The sequence below is a fragment of the Pyxicephalus adspersus genome, chromosome 4, assembly GCF_032062135.1.
Source record: "Pyxicephalus adspersus chromosome 4, UCB_Pads_2.0, whole genome shotgun sequence".
Classification (NCBI taxonomy): Eukaryota; Metazoa; Chordata; class Amphibia; order Anura; family Pyxicephalidae; genus Pyxicephalus; species Pyxicephalus adspersus.
Window position 1 is genome coordinate 85,346,485 of NC_092861.1, and position 25,979 is coordinate 85,372,463.

At 35.0% G+C, this 25,979-nt stretch overlaps 1 protein-coding gene across 2 annotated transcripts in view; it reads left to right on the forward strand.

The window, feature by feature from the left end:
* NKAIN2 (sodium/potassium transporting ATPase interacting 2) overlaps positions 1-25,979 on the forward strand; it is a 412,538-nt gene that overhangs the window by 304,270 nt on the left and 82,289 nt on the right. For both annotated transcript variants that reach the window (XM_072408848.1, XM_072408849.1), the window contains exon 4: positions 1,608-1,808. In XM_072408848.1, coding sequence (XP_072264949.1) covers positions 1,608-1,808 — 201 coding nt within the window. The remainder of the gene's footprint in view (positions 1-1,607; positions 1,809-25,979) is intronic.

A 25,979-nucleotide genomic window follows, 5' to 3' on the forward strand; every position in this document is an offset into this window, starting at 1 on the left:
CCTAGATTTCAGAAGCACGCTTTGCATTCCTTCAGGCTTAGATAACTATAGCAGGTTCACTAGGGCCTATGTTCTCTTCACAAAAGGTGAAAAGCAACTTTTATCAAACCTTGAATACTGCCAACCAATATTTCTATAACTAAAGGAGTACTGTTGTAAAACAAGGATGACCTAGTTCTGTCTAATTCTTCCCACAGTAGTTCCTGCTGTAGTTTTAATTGCTTACATCAGTTCAAGGATTCATCATGTTAGATCTTTTCTTAAGCGGCATATTAAATTGTTGGCAATTTGTTTGAAAAGCAGATATAATATTTTTAAAATGTCATTTGTGTATGGTTTCTTTTTATCTTATCTCCACAGTATACAAAATGCTTTCTAAGTTAACTAAAGGTAATTAGATCCTTTGGGTAAATCAAGAAATTCTAATTTTATTTCACCACCAAGAAATAAAGATTTTGTAAGTCTTATTACATGCATTTTTAACAAATAAAAGAGAAGGTTTAGATATCTTAGTCAGTTCTTGCCAAAATTTAAAAATAGTAGTAGTATTTTATTAAATATAATATTGTTTTATAGCATTATTTTAATAATTATGAGTGCATTTGCACTTAGTTTTTTCTTAGATTGCCTTACTCCCACAAATCCTTGCTGGATCTGCTAGTGGGACCACCTAATGCAGCGACTTGTGATGGCATTTCAACTATGCTGTACTGCTCCTGGGTACTATGTCCACTAAAGTAATTCAACCGCTGCTGTAAATAAACATCAATATTTCAGCATTTACTTAGAAGTGTTATGCAACAGTCTCCTTGACTGTAATTTCTTGTTATTGATTATAGTTAATTTCTTGATAAGGACAAATAATTCTAGAAGAAAAAATGTGTATTCTAATCAATGTCCATTGTCATTCTCTAGTCTAAATGTAAAGGGCATTTAATAATAATAATAATATATAGTATTTAGCTGCACATGAAATGCTTATATTCAGTAATCATGAACAATGTAATGTACTTTTAATTTGTATGGCTTTCTTAACATTCCATGAAAACCTTAAACCTTCTTATTTAAAGTGCTAATAAATGTTCTGTGCCAAACAGTAGCTACTATGCTCTTCCCTAAAGCATTGCTTCTAAAAATTGTTCTGTTGTTTTGAGATTCATGGATAGGAGATTTGGGATTTGCTGCATGACAGCTCCTGGGATAGGCCTGAGGTTAGGTGTAGCACCATGCAAACTTGTAATCCAAAAATAAGTAGAGACAGATTTCACAGTTTGAGTCAGCATTCAGAACTACAAAGAGGAAGAAGTAGGAAAGAAATGGAGAACATGAGCAAGTGGAGAGAGTCTTTGTCAAACATGATGACAGTGATATTTACATAGAATGTGCATTATTTACTTAAGTATAAACTAATAATCCAGGTCATTATTGCTTTTAAGAAATTTCAATAAACATAGGATATTGCTATTATGTATTCCTTATCAATCCTTTACTATAGAAAATGCTGTTTGAATAAAAATTTCCCTTATATTTCCCTTAAAAAGTAATTTTGTCTTTTCTCAAGTGTTAGCAGTTTAAATACATAAATATGTTGTTTTTTTTTCTTTTAGGAAAGAGACCTTTTCATGACATTTAATATATCAATGCATCGTTCCTGGTGGATGGAAAATGGTCCAGGATGCATGGTTACCTCAGTAACTCCAGCTCCAGAGTGGGCACCAGAAGATCATCGTTATATAACAATCTCTGAGTGCGTGTTAGAATACCAATATATAGAAGTGGCACACAGCTCTCTCCAGATCTTTTTTGCTGTAAGTAAAAAGCTTTTGTACTTCATCACATACTGTTTGTGTTTTTTTCGTTATGAAAAAGAAAAAAAGGTCTGCAAAAAAGAGTTTTCTTGAATGAATATATATATATATATATATATATATATATATATAAAATGCTTTTAGAAATCATGTGGTTGATTTAGTTTGACTACTATGATTGCATTATTCCACGATCAAAACTTTGTACAGAATAATTATAATAATAATAATGGTAGATTTATAGATTGGTAATTTAGTAAGAGCACATGCACTGACTTCTAAATGATAGCGATAGTGCTGCATTGTTGCCTGAGTATTCCTTTAATAGCATATCTGCAGTAATTCTGATTGTGAAATTAATGGTGCTGAAATGCTAGTGCAACTTAATCAAATCCTCCGTCAAAGCCACCACCACTTCTTTTTTATCCACACCCACAAAAACTGAAAGAGCAAAAGCGCTAATATTTGGGAAGACCCATGGCAATTTGTTCCTCTTATGGGACCCAATTTTGTATGAAGACTTCTACCCCCCTGCTATGAGACCTAACTAAAGGACCTTTTGTTTGACCCTTTTGTTCGTGTTGCTGTCCGAATGTGGTACCATAGGCAAAATGTATACACAAAGGCTGACATTTTTTTTTAATATTTTTGGGGTACTTTCGGTGTTCTAAAAATGGTTTAAAAAATAGTTAAAATTTAACTCTTGTATTGCCAATGTAGGTTGTCATTCGTGTCCTTTTATGATCCTAATTGATTCTATAACAAGCTCTTCTAGGTGGGCTCCTTTCTACCTGTGTCACTGCCTGTATCTGTCTGTCATTTGTAACTTCTATTTTAATGTACAGCGCTGTGAATTATGTTGGTGCTATATAAATGTTTTTTAAAATTATTATTATTAATAATAATAATAATAATATTAATAACAAATGTTAACACTGTGACTAGGGTTAAGGGACACCACAAAGCACACTTGACAATTTTATGTTGCCCTAAAGGAAGCATAAAATCACTGCTGTACACATTTTTCCACCACCCTGTTTGTTAATTACCACAATGGACCTAATTTATAAAAGTTCTACAAGACTAGAAAGGACTGTCATGGAAGAACCTTGGTTATCCTGAAAACCTATGGATTTATTAAAAATCATTTGGTAGTACTTGGCAATTGTTTTCAATCCTGGACCAGATCTACTGCAGGTTGGCTGAATCACCCAGGTTTTCACATGATAGTCTATCTTTTCCAGTTTGGAGAGCTTTATTAAATAAGATCCAATGTTTCTGAGACATTTGGTGATCTTTCACTGTTATTTTTCCTTTTTTGGTCTTTCCTGAGACTAGAAAAAAATCACCATAAAATAATCCCCTTTTTTTTATTGGTGTTGGTTTTGGGATATCTCATACGCCAAACATTTGGACAACTTTAACTGAACAACCTCCAAACCAAACAAGTGTATTAGTATTCTGTGGGTGCAGACCTGACTATGTAGCTATATAACAATTTATTCAGCCACCATTAGAGTAGTGTTAGTTGTGTGTCAGTGTAACATTTTTGTCACTTTACAATAGTTTTATTTTTACAGTGTCAAAAAAATTTCACTGAGTTTAAATATCTTTCTTTTCACAGCATACAATATTCCATATATCTTTTATTTTGGCCTGAAGGCTAAACTACCAGTACAATCCTCATACATGCTGTTTCCATGGTCTGTAAACAGTCCTCAGCGGACTGCTGAATCCCCAGATAGATTTTTTTATGTATAAAATAGTTGAAATTCACAGAATAATTTCATATAAAGATGTTGATTGGCTTCACTCATTGGAATTTTTCTTTACATGTTTGGCAATCAATTATATGGATTTTTATTGCTGATTGCAGCCAATTGTTACTCCAGTATGTAGGATATCTAAAAATGTCCAATGTACCAATGTACTTAATAGCCAACTAAATATTCATAACATTTATTACAACAATAACTTTTCAGTATTCTAAAATGCGTTATCTGCTATTTTTGTAGAATGTTAGAAAAACATTATGTACAATTCTCTTCTTGGATTTTGCACACAGTAACGAGCCATTTTAAAGCTGTGCTAAGCACATGAAACACATTTTCATTCAGATAATGAAGTACTTCATTAATCTGATAATTACAATGTAAAGCTTTTGTAATGAGCAAGCACCAGGTTGATAATGACCCTGCCAACATTGCGTAACCCCAGTTCTTGTTTTTGGCTTGTTCGTGTAACTCTGCTACGGTCATTATACTATTGGTGCATGCCTTTAACTGAGAGTTTAATTAGCAAAGAAAATACCTATTTTAAGGCTTTATTAGCATCATCAACTGACTTTCCAGTGTTCTAGTTCAATGGTTATTTCCACCAATTTGTAACAAGAACCAACATCCCAGTGCATGTGGCAAGAGATGCTTTGTAGTCACTTTTCATAGCAAGAAACAATAACGTTTAACGTAGTCATTTGGACTTCTTTCAGCTAAGCTCTAGTATCTGTGCACCTCAGCTTCATTGTCCTGCCTCCTTCACTAATAATAGCTGATCTGTCTGTATAATACAAAACCAGTATAATGGAAAGATAAAAATGCATAGAAGATACTTTGGCATAAGTTAATGGCAATGAGTGAACATCAATGTAATACCAATGCAACATTACTTGTTGTTACAGGTGACTCTAAAATAATGAAAAAGTAAAATAATTCCCACAATGTAAAATCCAGCAGCCAATCAGCCTAACAGTGACTCACACAAAACAACCCATGCCAACGTCAAAAGGCAACTGTTTTTGTTCATTCATTTTGTTCATTATTTTTGTTATAGTTTTTTGTTTTTTATATGGAAATGTATTTTAGTAGAAAACTTGCAATAATTTCAGCAATGACAGACCATTCAACAGCTAAGGGGACCAACAGTTTGGATTAATTTTCATATATATATATATATATATATATATATATATATATATATTTCTTCACTGCACTGGAATCCAAATATCATCCTGTACAATTTAGTACTCATGGTGGTCATTTGTCCTCTATTGTATGTGATCAATGACAAGAGCAGCCACATGACTGGAAAATAGGATCAGCTTCATAGGATCAGTGGTGAACACCAAAATCAATGAGGACGATTACTGCAGGTCCCTGAAATAAAGCTTATAACTTATACCTATGCAGGAAACAAATACAAAAGAAACAAGGTAAAACAAGAACTGGATAAGTAGATAGAAAAATGAGGAAGACAAATAAAGATTGTTTCAGTTCTCCAATGAATAATTAATCTCCTTTCAACTGTTCTGGAAAATTTCTAGTAAGTGCACTAAATGAAACAAATTACTCCTCACAATGCACCAACAAAAACCCACCATGTAAATAAAGAAAAATAATAAACTGTTTTATTTATATTTCATTATATTGCACAATCAGTATTTTTGCAATAAAATCAATTCAGTCAAAATCACTCCATTCATCCCACATCCTCAGCAAGTTAGTACAAACTAGCCGTAGGTCATAATTTCCAACCATTCAAAAGCTAATCCCACTACCACTAAATAGTTCACCAAAGTATTACATTTAGGAAGATAAAAAAAAGTTAAATCAATCCCATACAACCAAGCTATTCTAAGTTTTTTAGAGCACCCCTTCAATCTGTTAATACAAACATTCAGGATTGCAGTAATGTTAATCCTTGCAAATCAATAGCCAATTAAAGCGGATTTAGCTTGCTGCCAAAAAATAGTACACATGACCATGTTAAATTGTCTGCGCTCATAAGTTTTTATATATTTATTTTGTAACTTTTAATGGAAATGGCAGTAGAATTAATGATGGGTGAAAATGGGTTCTCTCTCCGAAAGATCACAGTCAGAATGCATGCATTTGTTTTTTTTTATTATTATGCTACACACACCCAGCAAATGTGTAAATCAAAACCATGATAATAGAAACAGTATTCCTACAATCTGTGCCTTGCCAATTATTATAATATGGGCTTTTCTTCTTGTACTTTAATAGCTAATGTTTAATTTCTTTTTCCTAATTTTAATAAAAGAAAGTACCAAGGATTTTATTAGTTTGGTCAAAAATCAATACATTAGGTACGGGGTCTAATAATAGGATTTCTTTCCTATTGATAAGTCACAAACTCATAGAAAAGAACAGAATAATAATGAAGAGTGGTATCTTCGAACAGCTTCCTAGTAGCCCTCAGAAGATAGGCTGGATTAGATGAAAAGGGTGACTCACTAACTATGTCTGGATAAACAGACCAGTAATGATTTGTGTGCTGCTGAATCTTCTAAACTGAATACATTGGATTTTATATTAAATAAACTTGAGTTAGAAATACTATATATAGATTGTAATGAAAATTGTGTTAGGGAAATGTTATGGTTTTAACAGAATGTAGTACTAATTTTTAGGTTAGACCCGAATTTTTAACATAGACGAACCCCTTAAAAAAACTTTCAGGTCTTCAGGGAACCCCTTCTATAATTACTATATCCACAGCTCACAGTGTGGTGGGTCAGTAGGAAGAATCTCTTACATTGCTTGCCAGTAGGAAAGTTGCCACCCTTACATATGAGATCATTGGATCCAGTAATCATTGGAGTCTGTTAAACTGACCTGAGAGGCACAAATTGCTCATTGCTCAAGGAACTCCTGGTAACCTCTGGAGGAACTCTAGATTTCCACAAAACCCTGGTTGAGAAACACTGAATGAGACTAATGGGGGAATAGTATCCTAATGGTATATAAATTTTTTGAGTAAATATTTGTAAATCATTGCTATACTTTTATCCATGGCTTATGCATTCCTGTATCACACCAGATGGTAAGTAAGGTTGACTGTGCTCCGGAGTTAGAAAGTCGTTCATATTTAAAGGATTACTATATTTTTGATAACAACACATTCTCCACTATGATTTAATCTTCTCATATCACTTAATATTTTGTAGAATATTTCATTTATTTTTACATTATAGAACTGTAAACCTCATAAATGTTGGACATACTTTTTTGTTTGTACTGCAGTCCCATTCCCCAAATCTACAGCCATACATATAACACTACAGCTGTAAATGTCAGTTCTTGGAACAAGCATGTTGCCTTTACTGTCGCTGACATGCTGCCCTGAAACTTTTACATGTAATACAAAGAGCTTTACTGTGATGTATTGTATTCTGTAGATAATAGAAAGTTTAACAGCTTTTGTCAGCACAGTATGGTGAACCTGTAGAGAGTACTGCCAGAACAGAGGAGCAGTATGAAATTTAACCTCTAGCTTTCCTCTTCTGTATGCTCGGTCACGCATACTGCAATGTAAGCTGTAAAATATAGTAATTAAATCCTGCTGACAGAACTGACATTTGTGGCTTCAATAAAAGTATTTGGATGTAGATTGAGGAGTGGGACAGTGAGTGGTGCAATACAGGGATGCACAAAATACAGAATATTATATATTAAAAATAAAACATCTTTGCAGGTTTAGGAAAATACATTAAAGTGAAAAATAGAATGACCTAGCAAGTAAAATCATATTGAATTGGGAATATAAGATACTATACTTACAAAAATCATGTTCTCACTTCAAATCAGCAATAGTAGAAAAAGCAGATGATACTGTTGATTACTTATTTTAAAAGATAACAGTGTACCAATTTAAAGAAATTGAGTATTTTATTCTGTGATAGTTGGAGAGGACATTTTCATACTGCTGTAGTTATAAAACCAGGCATGTGTTCTGTGCTTTAGGTAATTTTTACCTTTATTTTTAGTTTATAAAATGGGAGGGAAGGTTCATGGTTTTCTTTAAAAATTCTAAAAGTTTAAAAATTGCGATGTTAAATGTTTCTGGTTACTTGGAAATGATATTGAATTTACAGATAACCAATACCAGGGCTTTTTTTCCTCATTGAACTCACCTGAGTTTTTTTCGACAGATGTTTCAAAGGAGAATTACAACTCTAATGCCCTTATAAAAGCTTTCCTTACTCTCTTTTCCTTACATACCTCTGTATGGTGTGCTCTCCAGGGGGAAAGGTCTGGCACAGTATCTGGAGGAGAATGCTTGAGCTGTCATCAAGGTTTACCTTTCCTCAGCCAATCGGAGCACTAGAGGTGATGAATGGGGAGCCTTGTCCTCATTTAACCTCTAGTGCCCGGGGATCGCACACTAACAGGAGGACTCCCATGGCTGTGCTCATGAATGAATGCAGCCGTGGGAATCTTCACAGGATGATTCCCATGGCTGCATTTATTGATGAGCACAGCCGTGGTACTTCTCCTGTCAGTGTGAGTCCCATGGCTGTGCTCATCAATGAATGCAGCCGATATTCTTAAATTACCTTTCATTACATCTTCATATTAAACTTTGAATTTTACTACTATCACCAAAAAGGCGGCACTTTGGCCAAAATCCACTGAACTGTACAATTTTATGTGTTTGTATGTAGAAAGTTGCTAATGGGTGGAGAGATCCATTATTATTATCCATTATCCAGATTATTATCCAAGCACAGGATATAGCATATCTTGGCCAATATTGCAGTGAAAGAAAAGACCTGGCTACTCTGTCTGTCGGGGCTGTTCAGATTACAAGATTGACTAAAGATAAATGCAACTTTTGGCAGGCAGGGTACTTAAAATACATTCTGAATGTGCAGTACTGCTTTAACTTAATTCATTAACCTAGGCATGGTAATTAACTGGTAATAAATATTAAGAGAGAAATGGAGGTTGACCTGCATTGGTGACAACACAGTAATGTTTGCCTGATTGTATGCTAAGTCAAATATCTGCATGTAAGTAGACAAGAAATGCTTAAGCAATATATTAACATAACATTAAGAAGGATACTTGGTAGGTTTGTCATGTGTCATTTCAGATGATGATATTATATAACCGGACACTATTTGTTTTGACAAGAGAAGTGGGGGCTGATTATTAGTATATTATCCAAGTTTACACTGATCAGGCTAATGCATATCAGCATATCATACATAAATTATCATCCCAGTCCAATGTTTTCTTTGCATTTCATTTTTGGTATCAGGTAGTTCCAACTTTGAAAAAGGAGATTATGGATTTTATTTTTATTTCCTTATTTTTTTATATGTTATTACCCATGTACTTTAAATATGTTAGAAAATATAACATTTATACAACTAAAAGCAATTATTGTGATGTACTGAAAGAAAACATCTCAGTAAATGAGAACAAACAAATTGAAAACCTGTAATAAAATGATGTTTTTTGCAGTAAAACAAAAACGTATCTATCTGTATATGAAGTGAAAAAAGCTAAAAAATAATTTTTAATATTAACAGTATTATTTAGATTGCTAAGATGAATTTGTGGATTGTCTTGGGAGAAAATGAGTATGGATCAAAATGAAGGCCTCGTAGTATGTCTCAAATGCTTCAGAATGGAGTTAGATTAGTTGGAATATGGATGCCTTTGGATTTGTAAAAAGTGAAGCAGCCATGGCTAAAATTGGGTCATGTCAACAGGACAAGGATTCCAATCCAATGCTGTTGTGGAACATTAAACCAGATCTAAACTAAAAATACAAGAAGTACACTTACCTTTTATGCCGCTGGACCTTCCCTTGATCCGGTCCAGCATCACCCTAGAATTCCTCTTCGTCCTGACGCAGAGGAAGGGCAGGGCGCCACTATCTTCTATCTTCTTGTTTTGCCACCCGATCTTGCACTGCGCTGTGAGAGATCGAGTGACGTATCCTGCTGTAAAGGGGAAAAAAAGAGAGCCTATCAAACTGTGCATGCGTGTAATAGGCATCTTTTTCCCCTTAGTAGAAAAAATGCCCCGGTCTTGAAAGTTGCGCAGAAGTAGCACCCACAGCCTCTTGGGATGTATTATGATCATCGTGGCGTTTAGTAAAAAAAGGGTGTTGCACGTAAAAAAAAAAAAATGTTTTCCTTTTACCTATAAAGGTTGTCCACCCTTTTATGTAAAGTGAAAATGTTGAATTTAGGTCCGATTTAAGTTAATAGTGCATGCCAGCAAATCTTAACAAAGTGAAATAATGTTGTAAAGAAGGTTTGCCTAAAATACCAACACAATGATGTGAAAGGTGTAATGAAGTCATACAAATGTGATTACTGCTGATAAAGGTGGTTCTACAAGCTTATAAATGATGGTGTATTCTTATTTTTTCACACATGGCTTCTCCTATTGAAAGAGGCTTTTTTTTTTTTTTTGCAATGATTATATTTAATCCTCTGCTACAAAGGAATGAAAAATGAAGGTCAACCAGTCCTTTGATTTACAACCATGTGAATGACATTGCTCATTATCCAATTCCTCCAATCCAGAATGTTTATCATGAAAACATAAAATGTTACACTAAACCAATGAGTTTCTGTTTTAAACCATAACTGCTCTTTAAAATGAAGAAAAAAAGGAGAAAGGAATCCAGGATTATCTAACGGTCACGTTTCTGACTTTGAGGCAATCATCACAGCTGGTAAGGTCATATTAACTGCATCTCTGCAAGGTTACCTTTTGGCTAAATTCTCTGAATCAATATTCTTTGCTTACAAGACTTAAGTAATCCCTTCACTGTAACATATGTTTTTTTTATCTAGTTATTTCATTTATTCTCTAAAAAAAAAAGATTCTACCTAATTAGAACAAAAGAAGGAAACATAAATGCAATATAAATGCAAGACAAAGAAAAAAGCTATAGTGAAATGAAAGCCCCAGTGGTTCAATATTAATTAACATGGATAATTAAGTTCAGCTAAACATGACGTTTTACAAGCTTGAAGTGTATTTGTAGCTTGATCAACTTATTTACATAGTTAATGTTTTTACTTCTATTGCACCGTGGTGAATCACATTTGGGAAAGATTAGAAAAGACTGTCAAGAGAGCCCAACTATTTACTATGCAAATCTTTCCTGGGATGCAGACCTTCAGTAAAACATAGATTGCATGAGGTCAATAAAATTATCTGTGTATAGTTGATTAAAAAGTAACTTTCTGATCTGAACTTTTTCTCAGGTTGTTTACGCACTACAACTTTAATGTTTTTGGTGTTAAACTGAAAGATCTGTTTAGTCCATTAAATACAAAACAGCTATTCCTTGTAAATGTGTCACAGATAGTAGTTCTAGGGGACAGATCTACCACAAGTATGTCAAACTATTGTTGAAGTTGTATAAGTTGTGAAATAAGTAGATGCAACCCTCTAGAGGACATAACAGCCTGATGGAGAACATAGACTAACATGTGTGAACATGGGTGAACCAACAAACCTAGTAAGGATATGGTCAATGATTGTAAACATTTGGATATTATCCAAAATATTTTGTCTTTAGCTACATAAAACCAATATGTGAGCACTCAACATTACCGTGTCCCCTACCAATCCTATAAAATGAGGAAACATTAAACCTTCTAAACCTATATCAGGAACACCTAATTTGGAAAAAAAAACCCTTGTAATACTCACCTGTCCCGGTTACTTCTTCTTTTCATTTATACTCAATGGAGACACTCAGATAAGCATACCAATTTTAAGTACCTAAGATTATCAAACTTACAAAGTTTTATATGGCACTTTGTATGGTCTTCTATAGTATATGGACTGTTTGTCTACAGAGATAAAGAGGAGCCCATTTCTAAAGTCTAGGTAAGTTATTCTTTTAGTTTTCCTGCCAATGAATGAAACATTGGTGTACTGAAATTTCCAATAAATATAGAGTCTTCTGGCTTTTTATCATTCCTAAATGCAAACCAAATCCTTTTTTTATTAGATGCATGTCTAGCAACTATGAATTTCATCTAAACCTTTAATAATAGGCTAAGCAAGGAATTTCCAGAAGTATGGTTTTTACGATACCTTTGGAAATGTAGGTTTTATAATCTGAATTTTATCTATTGTAGGGGTTAAAATGTTTCCTGTAAAAGATATAGATATTACCTTTGCTCTTTCCACCAGCAGACCAGAAGAAATGTTTTCATCACATAGGAGTATTAAAATTTAAGAAACAGGTCAAAACAACTGACATCTACCAAAATGACAGCTCAAGGCGACAAGGTATTTTCAACTCAGCAGGATACCATGGAATGGATATCTGACAAGGAAAATAGCATTATGCTTACTTGCTGCTAGTTTTATGATTCCTAAAAAGACAATAGCACAAGCGTACAAAATCTTTTATGTGTATCAAAGGAAAAGTAAATGTTTTCAAATGATGTTAGTAGTTCCCAAAACTGAAATTTTAACATTGTCAAAACTGACACGCATAATTAGGATGATTTACTAAAGAGTGACTTCTGTTATAGTCAAACCTAAGTCCACTTCAAATACCAAACCAGATTTTAGGAAAATCCAATAATAATTTTTTTTGGAAAATGTATTATTATTCCTTGTTGGGTATTTTAACCCAGCAAAGACTAAGGTAAAATTTACTGCTTCAGAAATTATTCCCTAGGCATACCATTAGGCATACCTATATTTATAGTCTTTTCCATCCTCAGGCACCATTTCTCTACCCTGTAAATTAGGCATACCTCTCAACGTTTTTAGGAATGGGAAAAGGTGATCAAAAAGCATGAAGGATGCAAGAATAATAGACCCAGGAAGGATACAATATAACTTTTTCTGAAAATTTTATCTGACTGTCACCCTCTTGCTTCAATACTTTTGTTTGTGAAGTTTGTGACCTATTGCTTTTCTCTGGCTTTACTTATATGCATACACCGTGGGAATCAGTGGTTTCAAACATAATTAAGTCAGTGGATTAGCATTACAACCATGGCACTGTGACAAGGATAATTTTCACCACTAAGAAGATTCAAGTTTTAGGATGTTCTTCAAAGCAATTCAATTTTTTTTTCAACTAAAGGTCCCGCCCCTGCCGCCATGATCTTGATTATCTCTGTTATATTTACAGTTTCTGCACAACTGTCAACTGCTCACAAAAACGGGCCAATCAAATTTGATTTTTTTTCGTAAACCAGTGTTGTTTGCTGTGTGTTGCAAACTAGCCTGGAACAAAAATGTTTACCATTCTGCTGCCTTACATACTACACATATTATTTTTTATCAAAGACTTTGTAAGTTATACTTTGGGGTAAATATCTCAGGATATGCAAAGTATGTAAACCTCTTTTTGGAAAAAGTGCCATTTGTTTTAAATTCTTCACTGTTTCTTCCAGTAAAAGCCAATTTAGTTCATCCTCCTGTTCATATGAAACATCATCCAGTGCTAAAGAAAGGTTAAGCACATATAAAACAGAAGGTTACATAAACCACAATACTACACAACAGGCCTGTATTGTTGGGGAGAATATTTTTGCAATTATCTTTCTCACTCAGCTGCCATGAATTTAATTTCTTCATCTGAAAAATGAAATTTTTATTGTTAACTATTTGCATAATTGCATATATGTGAAAACATACTTGAGCTTAAAAAGTCACAATTTGTTAAAGGCTATTGCTCTGTCCATATTGGTTGCCAAGTCAAGTGTTTCAGTGATTTTTAGATTCCTGTTTTGGCAGTTGTAACTTTTTGCTAATTAGTAGGTTAAGTGCACGTCTAATTTACATACCTTGTGAATATTTTAGCTTTGGTTTTACATAATAGTATAAAGTTTGTGATAAGGTCAATAAAAAAACAGAAATTCTTCAATAGGAGAACTATGCATGGGGGGTATAGTGCCATTGGGTTTTTCTTAATAGGGGTCCCTAATTTCTATGTCCACCACTACATAGCATAAATAAAAGACTAACTTTTAGCTAGCACTGCCTATATCACAGATTCCATGTTCTTCCTTGTTCTTTTTGTATATTGCCAGATATTCAGAAGGGAAAAATATGGACTCCCTATGAGAACATCTTTATTCCCATAATGGCTATTGATTTTGGCACACTGACCAGAAAGGTACATTTTAGTATGGGCTTCTTGGATACCAAAGGAGAATGTTAATAAATCTCCCAAAGAACAGGCTATTTCAGGTTTGAGGTAACATAATTTTATCACAACACAGCTTGCAATGGAAATGTTACTTCTTACGTGCTGACAGCTGCTTTCATTTAATAAAACAAAATGCAATATTTGATGCTACAGATTTTATCCCTTTTTTACCAAAAAGGAAATAGTTGTTATAAAGCCAATCATTTTACCTAATATAATTTTGTGGAGGAAAGAGAATAATGATGATAATTCTTTATATATTTCTGGGTTTGTGATAGTTTTTATCAGGATCTGGGCTTTGTTTTAAATGTGTTGTAGGTGAATGTTTTTTCATATCGTAGAAATAAAATATTACAGTATATAACATAACTGATCGCTGTAATGTTGGAAATGTTGGAAATGTCAATCTTGTTATAGGAGATTGGGAGAGGTATAGTTGCTGTAGCAGAATGTTTTTATTACATTTTTTATTTAAACCTTTTTTCCCTTTTCTACTTGGAACTGCTGCATTATATTGAAATTTGGAAACAGCTTGCTTACTTTCACTCTTTCCTATAATCGACTAAACACAATTTTTATGATTGGTCAATCTATCCTCTTATTGTCTATATATTCTGAAGTAGACAGGTTTTAAATGTATGGGTGGCCATGTTTAGAGGATATTAATGTGATAGAGACTCATTTGGTATAAAGCATTTCATTTTGTGCTGAGAGATGTGTTTAACTTTCTGTAACATTATATGCATTATGTTATGCTATGCTGCAAATTTAAAATGAGGCAATCTGTGTCTCCAGCAGATAAGACAGAAGTACTCTACTTGGCCTCTTAACCCCTTTCTGTTGGATGAGTGTGGTCATCGTCTGCGTATTAACATTGTTTTATTCCAGAATTTCCTAATTGTTTGTTTTAAATGGAAAGGTATAAGGTCCCTGGTTAAGTGCAATTGTTTTGCTCATGCACTGATCCCCCAATCTGTGTCGGTAGTCTTCACCTTATAACTACGTACACATGTCCAATGTCCTCCATCGTCTGAACGACCGTCCTGGTGGATCCAATGATCCTAATGCAAGAAAAGGGGGAGAGTGCGCAGCAGGGTGCCACTCCGTCGTTCTCCCCCTCCCCTCTGCTCTCCTCGCTTGTGCAGTACTTAGTCATTGGAAAGGATCGTGAAAGATCCTTTCCAACAACAACAATTGCATGCAACGATGGCAAGAGTCTGGAGAGGTGAGTCCAGGTGATGCAACCAAGCTTCATACTCTAAAATCCAGGAATCTGAGTAAATAATCCAAGGTAGCTAGCTCATGGTCAGAAAGAAACAAAGGTCATGCATCACAGTTCAGTAAATCAAGCAGATAATCCAAGGGTGTCAGAGAGTTTGTGGTTGGGACATCAGGCAGAGGTTGTTCCAGGCTGCAAACAGGTAATAGCACACTATTGCAAACAATTCATACTATGATATAATAGTCAATGTGGTGGCTTTGATATGCAGGATACATTGATGGCTTTTAAAAAGCATACATACTGGTAGTTTTTATTTCTAGGCAGTTTTTAAATAAAGCAAACCCTAAGCTGAAATATTGACATATATTTTGTACTGTTTTTGGTCTTTTACCAGGTCTCAAGAGTCATTTGAACTGATGAAATGCCTTTTTCTACGCTTTAATAGAAAGGCAGAGCCAGAGATAAGACTTTAGGATTGCTGGAGAAGCACTGGTGATATCTGATTGTTTCAAATAAAAAGCCCTAAAGTGGCTGTTGACAGCCTTTTAATGAGATTAGAAGGAAGAACCAGTTGCAGTCCAACCAGGCCAGACCATGGTCAAGACACAGGGTACATGCCCAACCTAAATGTTGTCACCTTATTAGACAATGATAAATCTGGGACTTTTTCTATTCATTCAAGAAAATCCAGTAATTCCTCATGAAGTATATTTTCCAACTAAGTATTCATGCAACATCATGTAATACAATGCTTCAGTACCAGTGTGTAGGAGTTCAGATTTAGAAGGAAATAAAGGTTCTCAGTTCCACAAAAATGGGAGATGGTTGAATAAGGCAGTAATGTTTATATCAGATACTAAGGTGTTGGATGCAAAAGGACACAATTGAACTCTATTAAGGTCACTAGGACAGTAACATATGAAGTATATGGCATTCAGTATCAGGACAAGAAACATGTGCATCCAAACACTGAAAATTACTCCTGAACAATAGAAGGGTTAAAGAGCTTATTCCTTACTTCTACTAAACAGGAATAAGACTCATATCCATGCTTGCTTCCTCAATGTTTCATTCATGTTCCCTTCAAAAACAGAATAAGCTTTTCTGCTCATGGCTACATTCTTAGTATATAGATGTGTGGATGGAAAGTCTTTGAACACTGCCATATACAAGTTATCCTGTTTTTCTTTAAATGCTATGGTGACCCCTTTTTTTCAGCATCACCATTGAGGCCTGTGTAAAGGGACTTTTGTTAGATTAAAAGGGGCTTTTTTAGAAAAGTATAAGGAAATGTAGTTCAAAGAGAGGTCAGCTGCAGGTCAAATACAACTATTCATGAATTCCGAACATTCTCCAAAGCATATCAAACTGATGTCAAGCTAATGCCATAGACACAAGTCTAAAGCCATTTCATATAACCCCTAAGGCAATCCTGGTTTCATGCTGTGCATAAATTACACTTCTTTATAGCTGCAAAGAAGCCATATTGCAGAGAAAATTAGCCACCTCCAAGATTCAGGTAACTTGATTTATTCTTATGAAGGATAATTTTTTACACATCCCAAAAGAAAATACACTGACGATCCCATGTTGCAAACTGTAGTATGTTTTTCACACGTGTTAAAGCCCTATAGTGGGATACAAAATGGGCATTATTTTACTAGAATCTTCAACTTTAAATCTGATTTATAAATTTAAAACATCTTTTATATTTAATAAGAATTACTACATTACAGGATTTAATACATCTAGATATAGTTTGTAATTTTCACTGACAATATATCCCTTGAATATGGCAGCAAGCTCACATATATTCTTGATTTACAGGAAAATCTTCTAAAACTTGGCTGGAGTGCTATTTGGCTGTCCTTTCTCTGGAAGCTTACAACATTGAGATGCCCTTGCAAAACATATTTTCAGTGCTAAGTTATATAAATAGGAGGGTATTAAGCCTGCCGTTGTGCTTTGATGTGTTATTATTGCAGCTTCTCACATGTGCAATTTATGCAGATGCACTACAATTGTTAGATGAATTCAGACCAATTTAGATATCAAAATACTTAAGCATTTAAGAGCCTCAATTCATTTGCATAAGGGAATCATACTTTAGCAGTCAATAATTTAGATTTTCTTTTGCAGAGGCCATAGAGTGATCATCAAGCTTTATAACGGGTATTAAATTCCACAAATAAAGCTTTGCCGCAAGATATTTGCTTTTAAATAGGAAAGGAATATTATAATTCACACTTAGCATTTTAAACCCTGGCATATACTTGATGATGATTATAGCTGCATATCATATGATCTAGGCATGACAGGATAATGTAATGCTGCAATATCCAGGAGCTACTAGGCAAATTTTAATTGGAAAGACCCCCCCCCCCCCCCACACACACACACACACACTGCTGTCTTCTGCTGACTTTTGTGGTTTGCATACCGTTTTTATTTCTATGCAAATTTTTACATGATAGCATAGAGATATTCCTCAGGCAGCCAGTTAGATACACAGTTAGATTAGGTAATGTTTTTTTTTTTCATTGTTTTAATCCATTCAGTCTTCCTAAAAAACATTGAGTTGACCTTTCGTTCCTTTTCTGGAATTAGAGAATACAGTTTAGTCGAAAAACCAACCCAAACTTCCAAGTGGACACAGAAAGTGCAAAAGAGTACCATTCCTCCAGATGTTGGTATCTTACAGCTTCTTGTCCTCTTTCTTTCCTTTCCTTTCAAAATAAAACATGTAATTGCACTGTTTCAAAGCTAAGCTCTAAACACTTGCAAGAAAACCTCTGTGAATGCTAACTTACCAGGGTTTCTGCATGAACAACTCTTAAAAAGTCATCTAAATTCCATCAATGTCATAGAAATAATTATAGTTTTATTGGACATACAACATACAGCATTGTACCTTAACATAGCTTTGTTACAGCCCCTTATTGAAAACGTGTTTAAACCTTTAGGTCTGTGTGGTAAGTAATCATGTCAATTTGTTGAGTTTAGAGATAAAAGAAATAATGAATATGAGAATGTAATTTAAAGAGAAAAAATATATAGGATGGCAACATGTTTTTACTGATTTGCACCTCTAAAGAAAAAATAGGCCATGTTATATGCCTTCAAATAACCCAAAACTATATCAAAGCTTAGTCCCTAAAATGTAGTGTCTGCATCCTCTACCTCTTATTTTCAAATATGGGAAAGGTTTGTAGTCTACAGACATAGCTGGGACCAAAGTAACAAATAACTTCTTGTTCTCTGTGTGAGAGAAAGGGAAAGAGAAAGAGAATTAAACCATTCGTCAACTAATATCAAATGATTTTTTTTAAGGAAATCCATTCTTTATTAAATCAGGCCGTCATCTCAGTGTTTTTGTTTTCAATCAGTGCCTATATTGTAAATGTATTAATGTGAAAAAGAAATGATTTCCTAAAATATAGCATTGTTGTTATAAGACTCGTTCTGCAAGAACTGACTGTATTCATTTTTTGTTTAGCCTCCCTGGCGGAATGAATAATAAGTATTTTTAAATGTAAAACTTAGTATTTTAAATTTCCCGCCTGGTCCTGCCTCCCAGCCGCACGGTCCCGCCCCCGAGCCATACGCTCACACACAGATGCCCGGCCGGCATCTGCTTCTCCTGGCCTCACTTCCCCAACGTTCACACGCCAGGGACGCAGATGCCAACTCGGCATCACCAGGTTACACAGGTGCCCGGCCAGCAACGCCAGGGGAAGAAGATGCTGGGCAGCGCTGAAGGACGCCATGGGCAGCGCTGGAGGACGCCACAGACATCGTTTACAAGGTAAGCTGTTTAGGTTCCCTGGCAATTACACCCCGAATGTGGCTCGGGGTTACCACTTTTGGTATGCATAATTCACCCCAGACCACACTCAGCATTACCCCCACGGAGGTTAATGTTTGATTAATATAATGCCATTTTATGTTTTATAAGGCATTCATGTGTCAACCATTCCTTATAAATGGAATTCATGTAACTTTAAAAAGTTATTTACAAATGTATTTAAAAGCAAAATAATAAATTGCACACTATTACTTTTATAGTTTAAACAGCCAGAAATTATATAAATCTACCCTGCGTGCACTAAAGGCCTTTGTAAATACAGCAAATCACCATTGTGCTGCACATAGCTAGTGCAAAGGTCAACATCATGATACAAGTGCCTGAGGACCACCAAGCACAACCAGTTATTTGGCAGATAATTTAATTCTGTAGTGGTTTATCAGAAAATCAGATGTCTTACACCAGAAAAACCCTTAAAACACATTTAGGTCGCTGTTGTTATTCATCTAACTCAGCCAAGTGGAGTGGGTCATGGAAGTATGCAGGCACCATCAAAGATGGGCTAGTTAGTCAACCTCTGGAGGAACTTATAGAGTTCCACAGAAACCTGGTTGAAAACTAAGTTCAGAAAGCTTTTAGCAAAGTGCCTTTTCCTAAGCAAAGCTTCTGTGCAAAGCAACTAGCAAACTCTTCTTCAGCAAATCTCACTCAGCCTACCTGCATAGACATTTTTAATACTTTTTGGAGGCAGCATACACGAAGGGTGCGTGAGTTCCTGATCTTTCTCCTAATAGGGTAAGTTTATAGTAAAACACAAAAACCAATTTATATATATATATATATATATATATATATATATATATAGGAGAGCTCAGCTATGTCAACCATATATTTCCTAAAAGACATACGTCCTTCAAATCTGAGTAGCCATCTAAGGCTCTGATAGGCAGAAATATATTTGAGCATCCTTCTGCCCTAGGAACCCCTGGATTGATGATGCCCAGTTACACAAGTTCCACCTCATGTGTCATGGTATTATTTTAGTGACAACAAGTGTTAGTTTGTAAAGATTCAGCCCCCTGTAACCTCCTGCCCTAAATTTTGGGCAGCAAATGAAATTACAATAAATACATCCTTGCTGCTAGGTCAAGTTTAACTAATGGACTATCAGACCTAATCCAATCTAATTCAATTCAAATGCAGTTAGCAATGTTTACTTCCTACAACATTCATTAACCTACATTTCCTTATACCTTTAAACCAGTAACATTAATTCTAGCCTGCCAAGAACATCTTAGGATAACCCATGCAGATTCCTCAGACACGTTTAGCTCCAATGATCTGAAACTAGGAGCAGAAATATCAGAAGCTTCCATTGTCCCATTTCTAGATATGTCCACTATCAATGAAAATTCTCATTTGGAATTCTGTGCTGATGTTCCACTGTCTCCTTGTTTGAAAAAATTGTAATTTAAAAAAACCTAAATCCTTTTGTGAGTAGGCTTTTCATAGTCACACTAAATTATTTTTTAACAATTATCAGGAGTGCACCTTTGCAAACTAGAAAGGTCATCTTGAAGTAAATCAGACTTCTCTCTCTGTAAGTGAAGCAGTTAATGCCAGAATGCTCATTACTTCTAATAATTAGAACAAATCATTGTGGAGAAATGATGTTTACTAGACTGCATCTCTAATGTTCAGAACAATGCAGAGAGTGTGCCAGGATTTCTAGTAAGCAGCTGCGCACAATCCATCACAAGCTCAGTGGCATAGTGAAGAATTTCTTCTGAATTCTTTCCCATTCTTTTCTACCAGTTTGCAGCTTATGTGCCCATCATGGCTTAATCTAATATGTCATCACGATTCATTTATTTTCAGAAAGATTGCCAGTTCTACAACAACCCCTTTTTGTAGTGAGCTTGCTGAATTCAAATATTTCACAGTGAAACAATTTCTTGTCACTTAATAGAAATAACAGTCATTTATTATTTAGTAAGGTCTGAGCATTCGTAAATCAGAAGAAATGTCTGCTCTCAAAAGTCAACAAGATACTATGTAGCCAACAAAAATAGAAAAAAGTTTTTAATTTGATTTGGACAACTTAAACCTGAACTAAATCTAACAATTAAAACATTGCGAAAGGGCATGTCCCTTCTGCAGAATGACCTTACACCTTTTTAATTTCACTTACCTGTCCTGCTCTGTTGTGGGTGCCACTATTTTCTTCCTTCCTCTTATCCTGCGTTTGATCTTCGACCATCTTGATTGGCCTCATAGGCTGAGCATGCACATGTGTTGCTGTGCAGTTATCATGTGTTATGTTAAGTAATACTGACCACTGTGTTAAGCTGTATTTGAATTGGTTGCCAATGCATCACAATGAAGCAAAAAAATAGGTTATAAAATAAATCGTTTCTTGCAGGTACTCATAAAGATTATAAAAGCAACTATGCATCCACCTAAAATGTCCATCTATAAAATCTCAGAAAGATTGTAGGGTTGATTTTTTAAAGAAATTTTGACATGGATATGATATGTAACAGTTTAGATGAATATAAAGGAATTTTTAAAGAGATAACATAGATATTTGCACATCAAATTGTATTGTATACTATTTCGTTATATCGGGACAGATAGATGTAACAATGCAATAACTAAAGAATTTGATATAATAAAAGAAACATAGCTGCAAAAATCAGTTGCAACTTCTATGAGTCCCATCGGTTCTATTCTGGTGGTTTGGTAGATGATCACAGACACATTGCGTATTGTTCTGGTAGAAACTGCGGTGGAGCAGTGTTTTAAAGTACACAAGAAATGAAGCAATGGCCAGTGCTTGACCAAGTTTTGACCAATATTTAACCCAGTGTCTCTTGAAGTAACCAATAGTTACTACAAAGATCCACAAGAAAAGTATATATCGCCAGCACACTGAGACTTGGTGTGCTGATGTACATTTTCCTTCTTATATTAATATTAATTTTTTTCATAATTTAGTTTATCTGGAAGTAATACAATTTCTTTATAGGAATTATTATGCAATAATAACAAGTGATACAATAATATACATCACCTGTTAATTTAGTGAAGCAAATAGTAGTTGTTAATTTGTGCAGGTTTTCTCCAACATGGGGCACAAACACACAGGCTCAATCCTCAGTTCCTGTCTATGGATTTTATGGAAATCTCAAGTAGTGGGAAGGAGGGTTAGGTTGTAGGAAGCCAAAACTGATAGCTCACAAATCTGGAGGCACAGAGTCTGCTAACTAGGATGCAAATAAGCCGCTTGATTTGTCTTACTTACAGGCTAGCTAACAGGCATATTCCCAAGTAAGGGGGTTTAGCAATCCTCCCAGTTGGAGTAAAACAACCCTTAGCTTGACAATTCTGAAACTTGTAACAGTCATGGATCTCTGTCTTCCCTTAGAAGCAACCAATGAGTTTCACTTTCCTAATCAACATTTAGGCAAATTTCCTGTGGGATTAGGACCCAAACCAAAGCTGAGGTAAACCCTAACCTCCTTGACCCTTCAGGGTTACCCAGTTCTGCAGATTCCTCACTCTTCCATAATGACAAGGACAGTCTCATCCACCTGTTTTCAGACATTATTCCTCAAAAGTAGTCCAGCCTCATTGGCGTCATTCCCAACGATTGGTTTTAGGACAGACAACACTCACTGAAGATTGCTCCCCCTTTCTACTATGAACAAATAATCTACCCAGTAACAGGAGAGGGTGACCCATCATGGGTTTGGAAAATCAAGACTCTGAGCACCTTACACATGGAAACTTTAAAAATCAGGGCCTTTCTCCCCCTTAAAGGGTCCCTACATAAGTAAATAGTAAATATCTAACGTTCTGAGCTACATGCTTTCAAACTAAAGCACCACTTTGAGGTCATGGGCCAGCAAGTAAAAAATTTTTGAACAAATGAAAAAGATGTGCAAGAACATGTTATCAAACCTGCTCACACCTAGATAAAATAAGGTGCCGTTATTGCTAATAGCAATCCTAATAGAATTCATATTGTGGTATGTATTCATTTATATTTCTCTTATTATTATAGCATATTACTGTGTAATATAGAAACTTTACATATATATTTTTTTATTAATATTAGAATGTAGGGGCTGTCTGATTCCATGCTGTTCGTCTTGCCCTACTGCTTTGGCTAAATTTTCGCTTCAAAGCAAAAATATAGCAATTTCCACTCCGCTGAAAAACTCGGAAACTAGAAGATGAAACGTGTCAAGAAAGTAGGTTTGCACTTGTAATGCTGTCATTGCTTCATTTCTATTTTCTCCAAAATGTCTCCAAGTTATTACAATTTTTCTACAGCACCATTCATCTAGTAGTGTCCCAAAAGGCATTTTATGTCAGTATGCTCTGTGGGCTTGTACAGTGAATTCATTGCTTGGAACATACAAAAAAAATCTTTCTTTAATATTACATCCTAAACTTAAGTGTAAGAGGTGTAAAAGGTAATGAAAACATACAAATTAAATATAACATATTACATAGGACAGATTTGGGAAAAGCTAGTAAAACTCACTTTTTCTAGCTATTGATCTGAGCATTTTACAAATTGGAGCATGCCTTGAACTGCTTTGGATCTGTATGTGTATCACTGTTAAAGCAATAGATGAATAGTTTTACATTTTATCCCGTGACTTGATCATATATTGTAGTTCATTGTACACTGGTTACACCGATAAGGCCACCTATGGTGGTATACATTGTACATTTTTTTACACCATGAAACAGGTTCCCCATATCCCCTAATGTATTCAAACCACTCCCAGTCTTGTTTTAGGAAGGGGTGCATGGGATCTTTGTTACTTCACATACTAGGAGCTAACATAAACCAAAGTTAATAGCAACACAAAATCAACTGTCACACAATTTATTCTTTTGTTGTTTTTTTCATAACATTATATTTTGTACATTGAAAATAATGAATGATTCACTGAAACGTAAATGACACGACTGTCACTAAAATGCTGTGTTTAGATACAGATACAGATACAGATGTTGTCAAAAGTAAATGCTATTTAAAAATGCCTTCAGACATTTAAATGGCAGGAAAGAGTCTCATGGGCAGCATACAATTAGCAAAGCTATCAAGTAAGCAACATCAGACAACTGTACATGAGGGGACAGCAGTGACTGCATGGCTCATTGGACTTTGGTGGCTTGGATAGGAAAGCACAAGACCTAAATAAGAATTACACTGGCTCAAAGATGTAGAAATGCCACAAACACCCCAGTTAGGGAAACACTATTTAGACAATACGCTATACCACATCCATGCCTAGGCGAACAAGCTTAGATGATAAGGGATGAAAGAATACATGATATTGGATGCACATCTTTAATCTATAAACCCTAAAAAAAATCTATATATATATTATATAAATAAAAAAACTGACAATATATGCACATGTTTACAACACCGCAAAAGAAATGAAGAACATTTGGATTTTGGTAACTATCATGGGCCAGGGCATTACACCTCAGCTTTCACTTCCCATACCCAATGATTGATACAGGCAGGATGCTGTATTGATAGCGCTAAAACTAGGCATATTAAAGCAATACACATGTAATATTAGAAATATACCATTTACATACCAAATATCTCTGTAAAAGAAACTGTAACTTGGATACAGCAGGTGGTGAGTGAATGCAATACTCTATTGCAGAGCTCTGCTATTGGACACTTCTGACTGTATTAGAGAGCACATACTCCATTGAGCACTGTGGAATCCTATCCTCTGCTAACCCCTCTGACATTACATGGTACCATATTGAAGCATTGGGTGGAAGATGGAGTAATAGTGCCCAATGGGTCCCAATAGTGATGCCCAGAGTTCTATAAAAAGGGAAAGAATTTCACTTTTTTCTCCTGGCATGAAGGGTGGTATATATAGCATCTACTATTACAGGAGATAATTTATGTATTTCTTTAATTCTAGCAACAGGGTAACCTAAAAACTGGACAGATAAATTATTAGTCTAATGATGTTCTGAACAGTTGAATTATGTAAGAAGTGATCAATCTGCTTTAATAGCACTTTTCTTTCCGTATCATATTTAAAATTGATATTCACATGTCTGAAAGTACAACCTTAAAATCTAATAGGTCCTGTAGGGATTGGAGGAAATCATTAGTGCATTTAAGCACTGTTAGTAATTTCTACTTCGTTGAGAATGTGTTGAACTATTAGTTAATTAAACGTGGATCTAAATGTATGCAGTTTTAGCATGTACCATTAAAAGAGTTAATTAAAAATGCATGTACATAAAATATATCTTCTAGACCTAATTAGTTTTAATGAAGGCACCTGGTGTACATGCAATATTAAGCTTTCCTTAAAAAAATACATTTTTGGAAAGGAAAATACTTGATTTAAGACTTTTTTCCCCAAAAAGCGACACATGATATGGATCAATAATACTGAATGCAGATAATTGTAACATATTTAAATATACTGATCTTCAAAAGTTTAAACATCTAGATTACACAAGATTGTCAACCTGCGCAAAGGTGTAATTGGGTTTAATAAACGACTGACTAGAAGTTTGGATTTGGCCAAAGCTGGAAAAAAATTTACCATGCCAAGAGGCAAGGTAAGCAACATTTGGGAGCCCTGAAATGTGTGCTGCAGGCAGTAGGCTCTGCTAATTCTTACTATTGCCCATCATATAGTCTGTAAACAATGATCCAGTGATCACTAGCCAATAAAAATTCTCACTGTCATATTTTATGACAACAAACTTAGACCTGTTGTTTACAAATGTTAGGAGTGCCCTATGAAATTTACAAAGCATGTAGTGAATGTCCACTGTTTATCAACCAGGGTTAGAATGGAATCCTTGGGTTTCTACAAAGGTTGCTAGAGGTTACCTAACAATGAACAATTGTGTGCCTCACAGGTCAGTTTAACTGACCCTAATGACCTATAAGGGGGACATTCTTTCCACTGGCCAGCACTATAAGAGGAATTATTCCCACTGACCACCACTCTAATGTACTGTGAGCTGTGGATATTGGTATTATTTTCAGGGGTGCCCTGAGACCTGAAAAATATTTAAAGGGTTCCCCCATGTTAAAATGGTCGAGAAAGGCAAGTCCGATGTGAGCTAAAAATGTGCTAACTTTGTTTCAAACACAGGGAATATTTGGTTC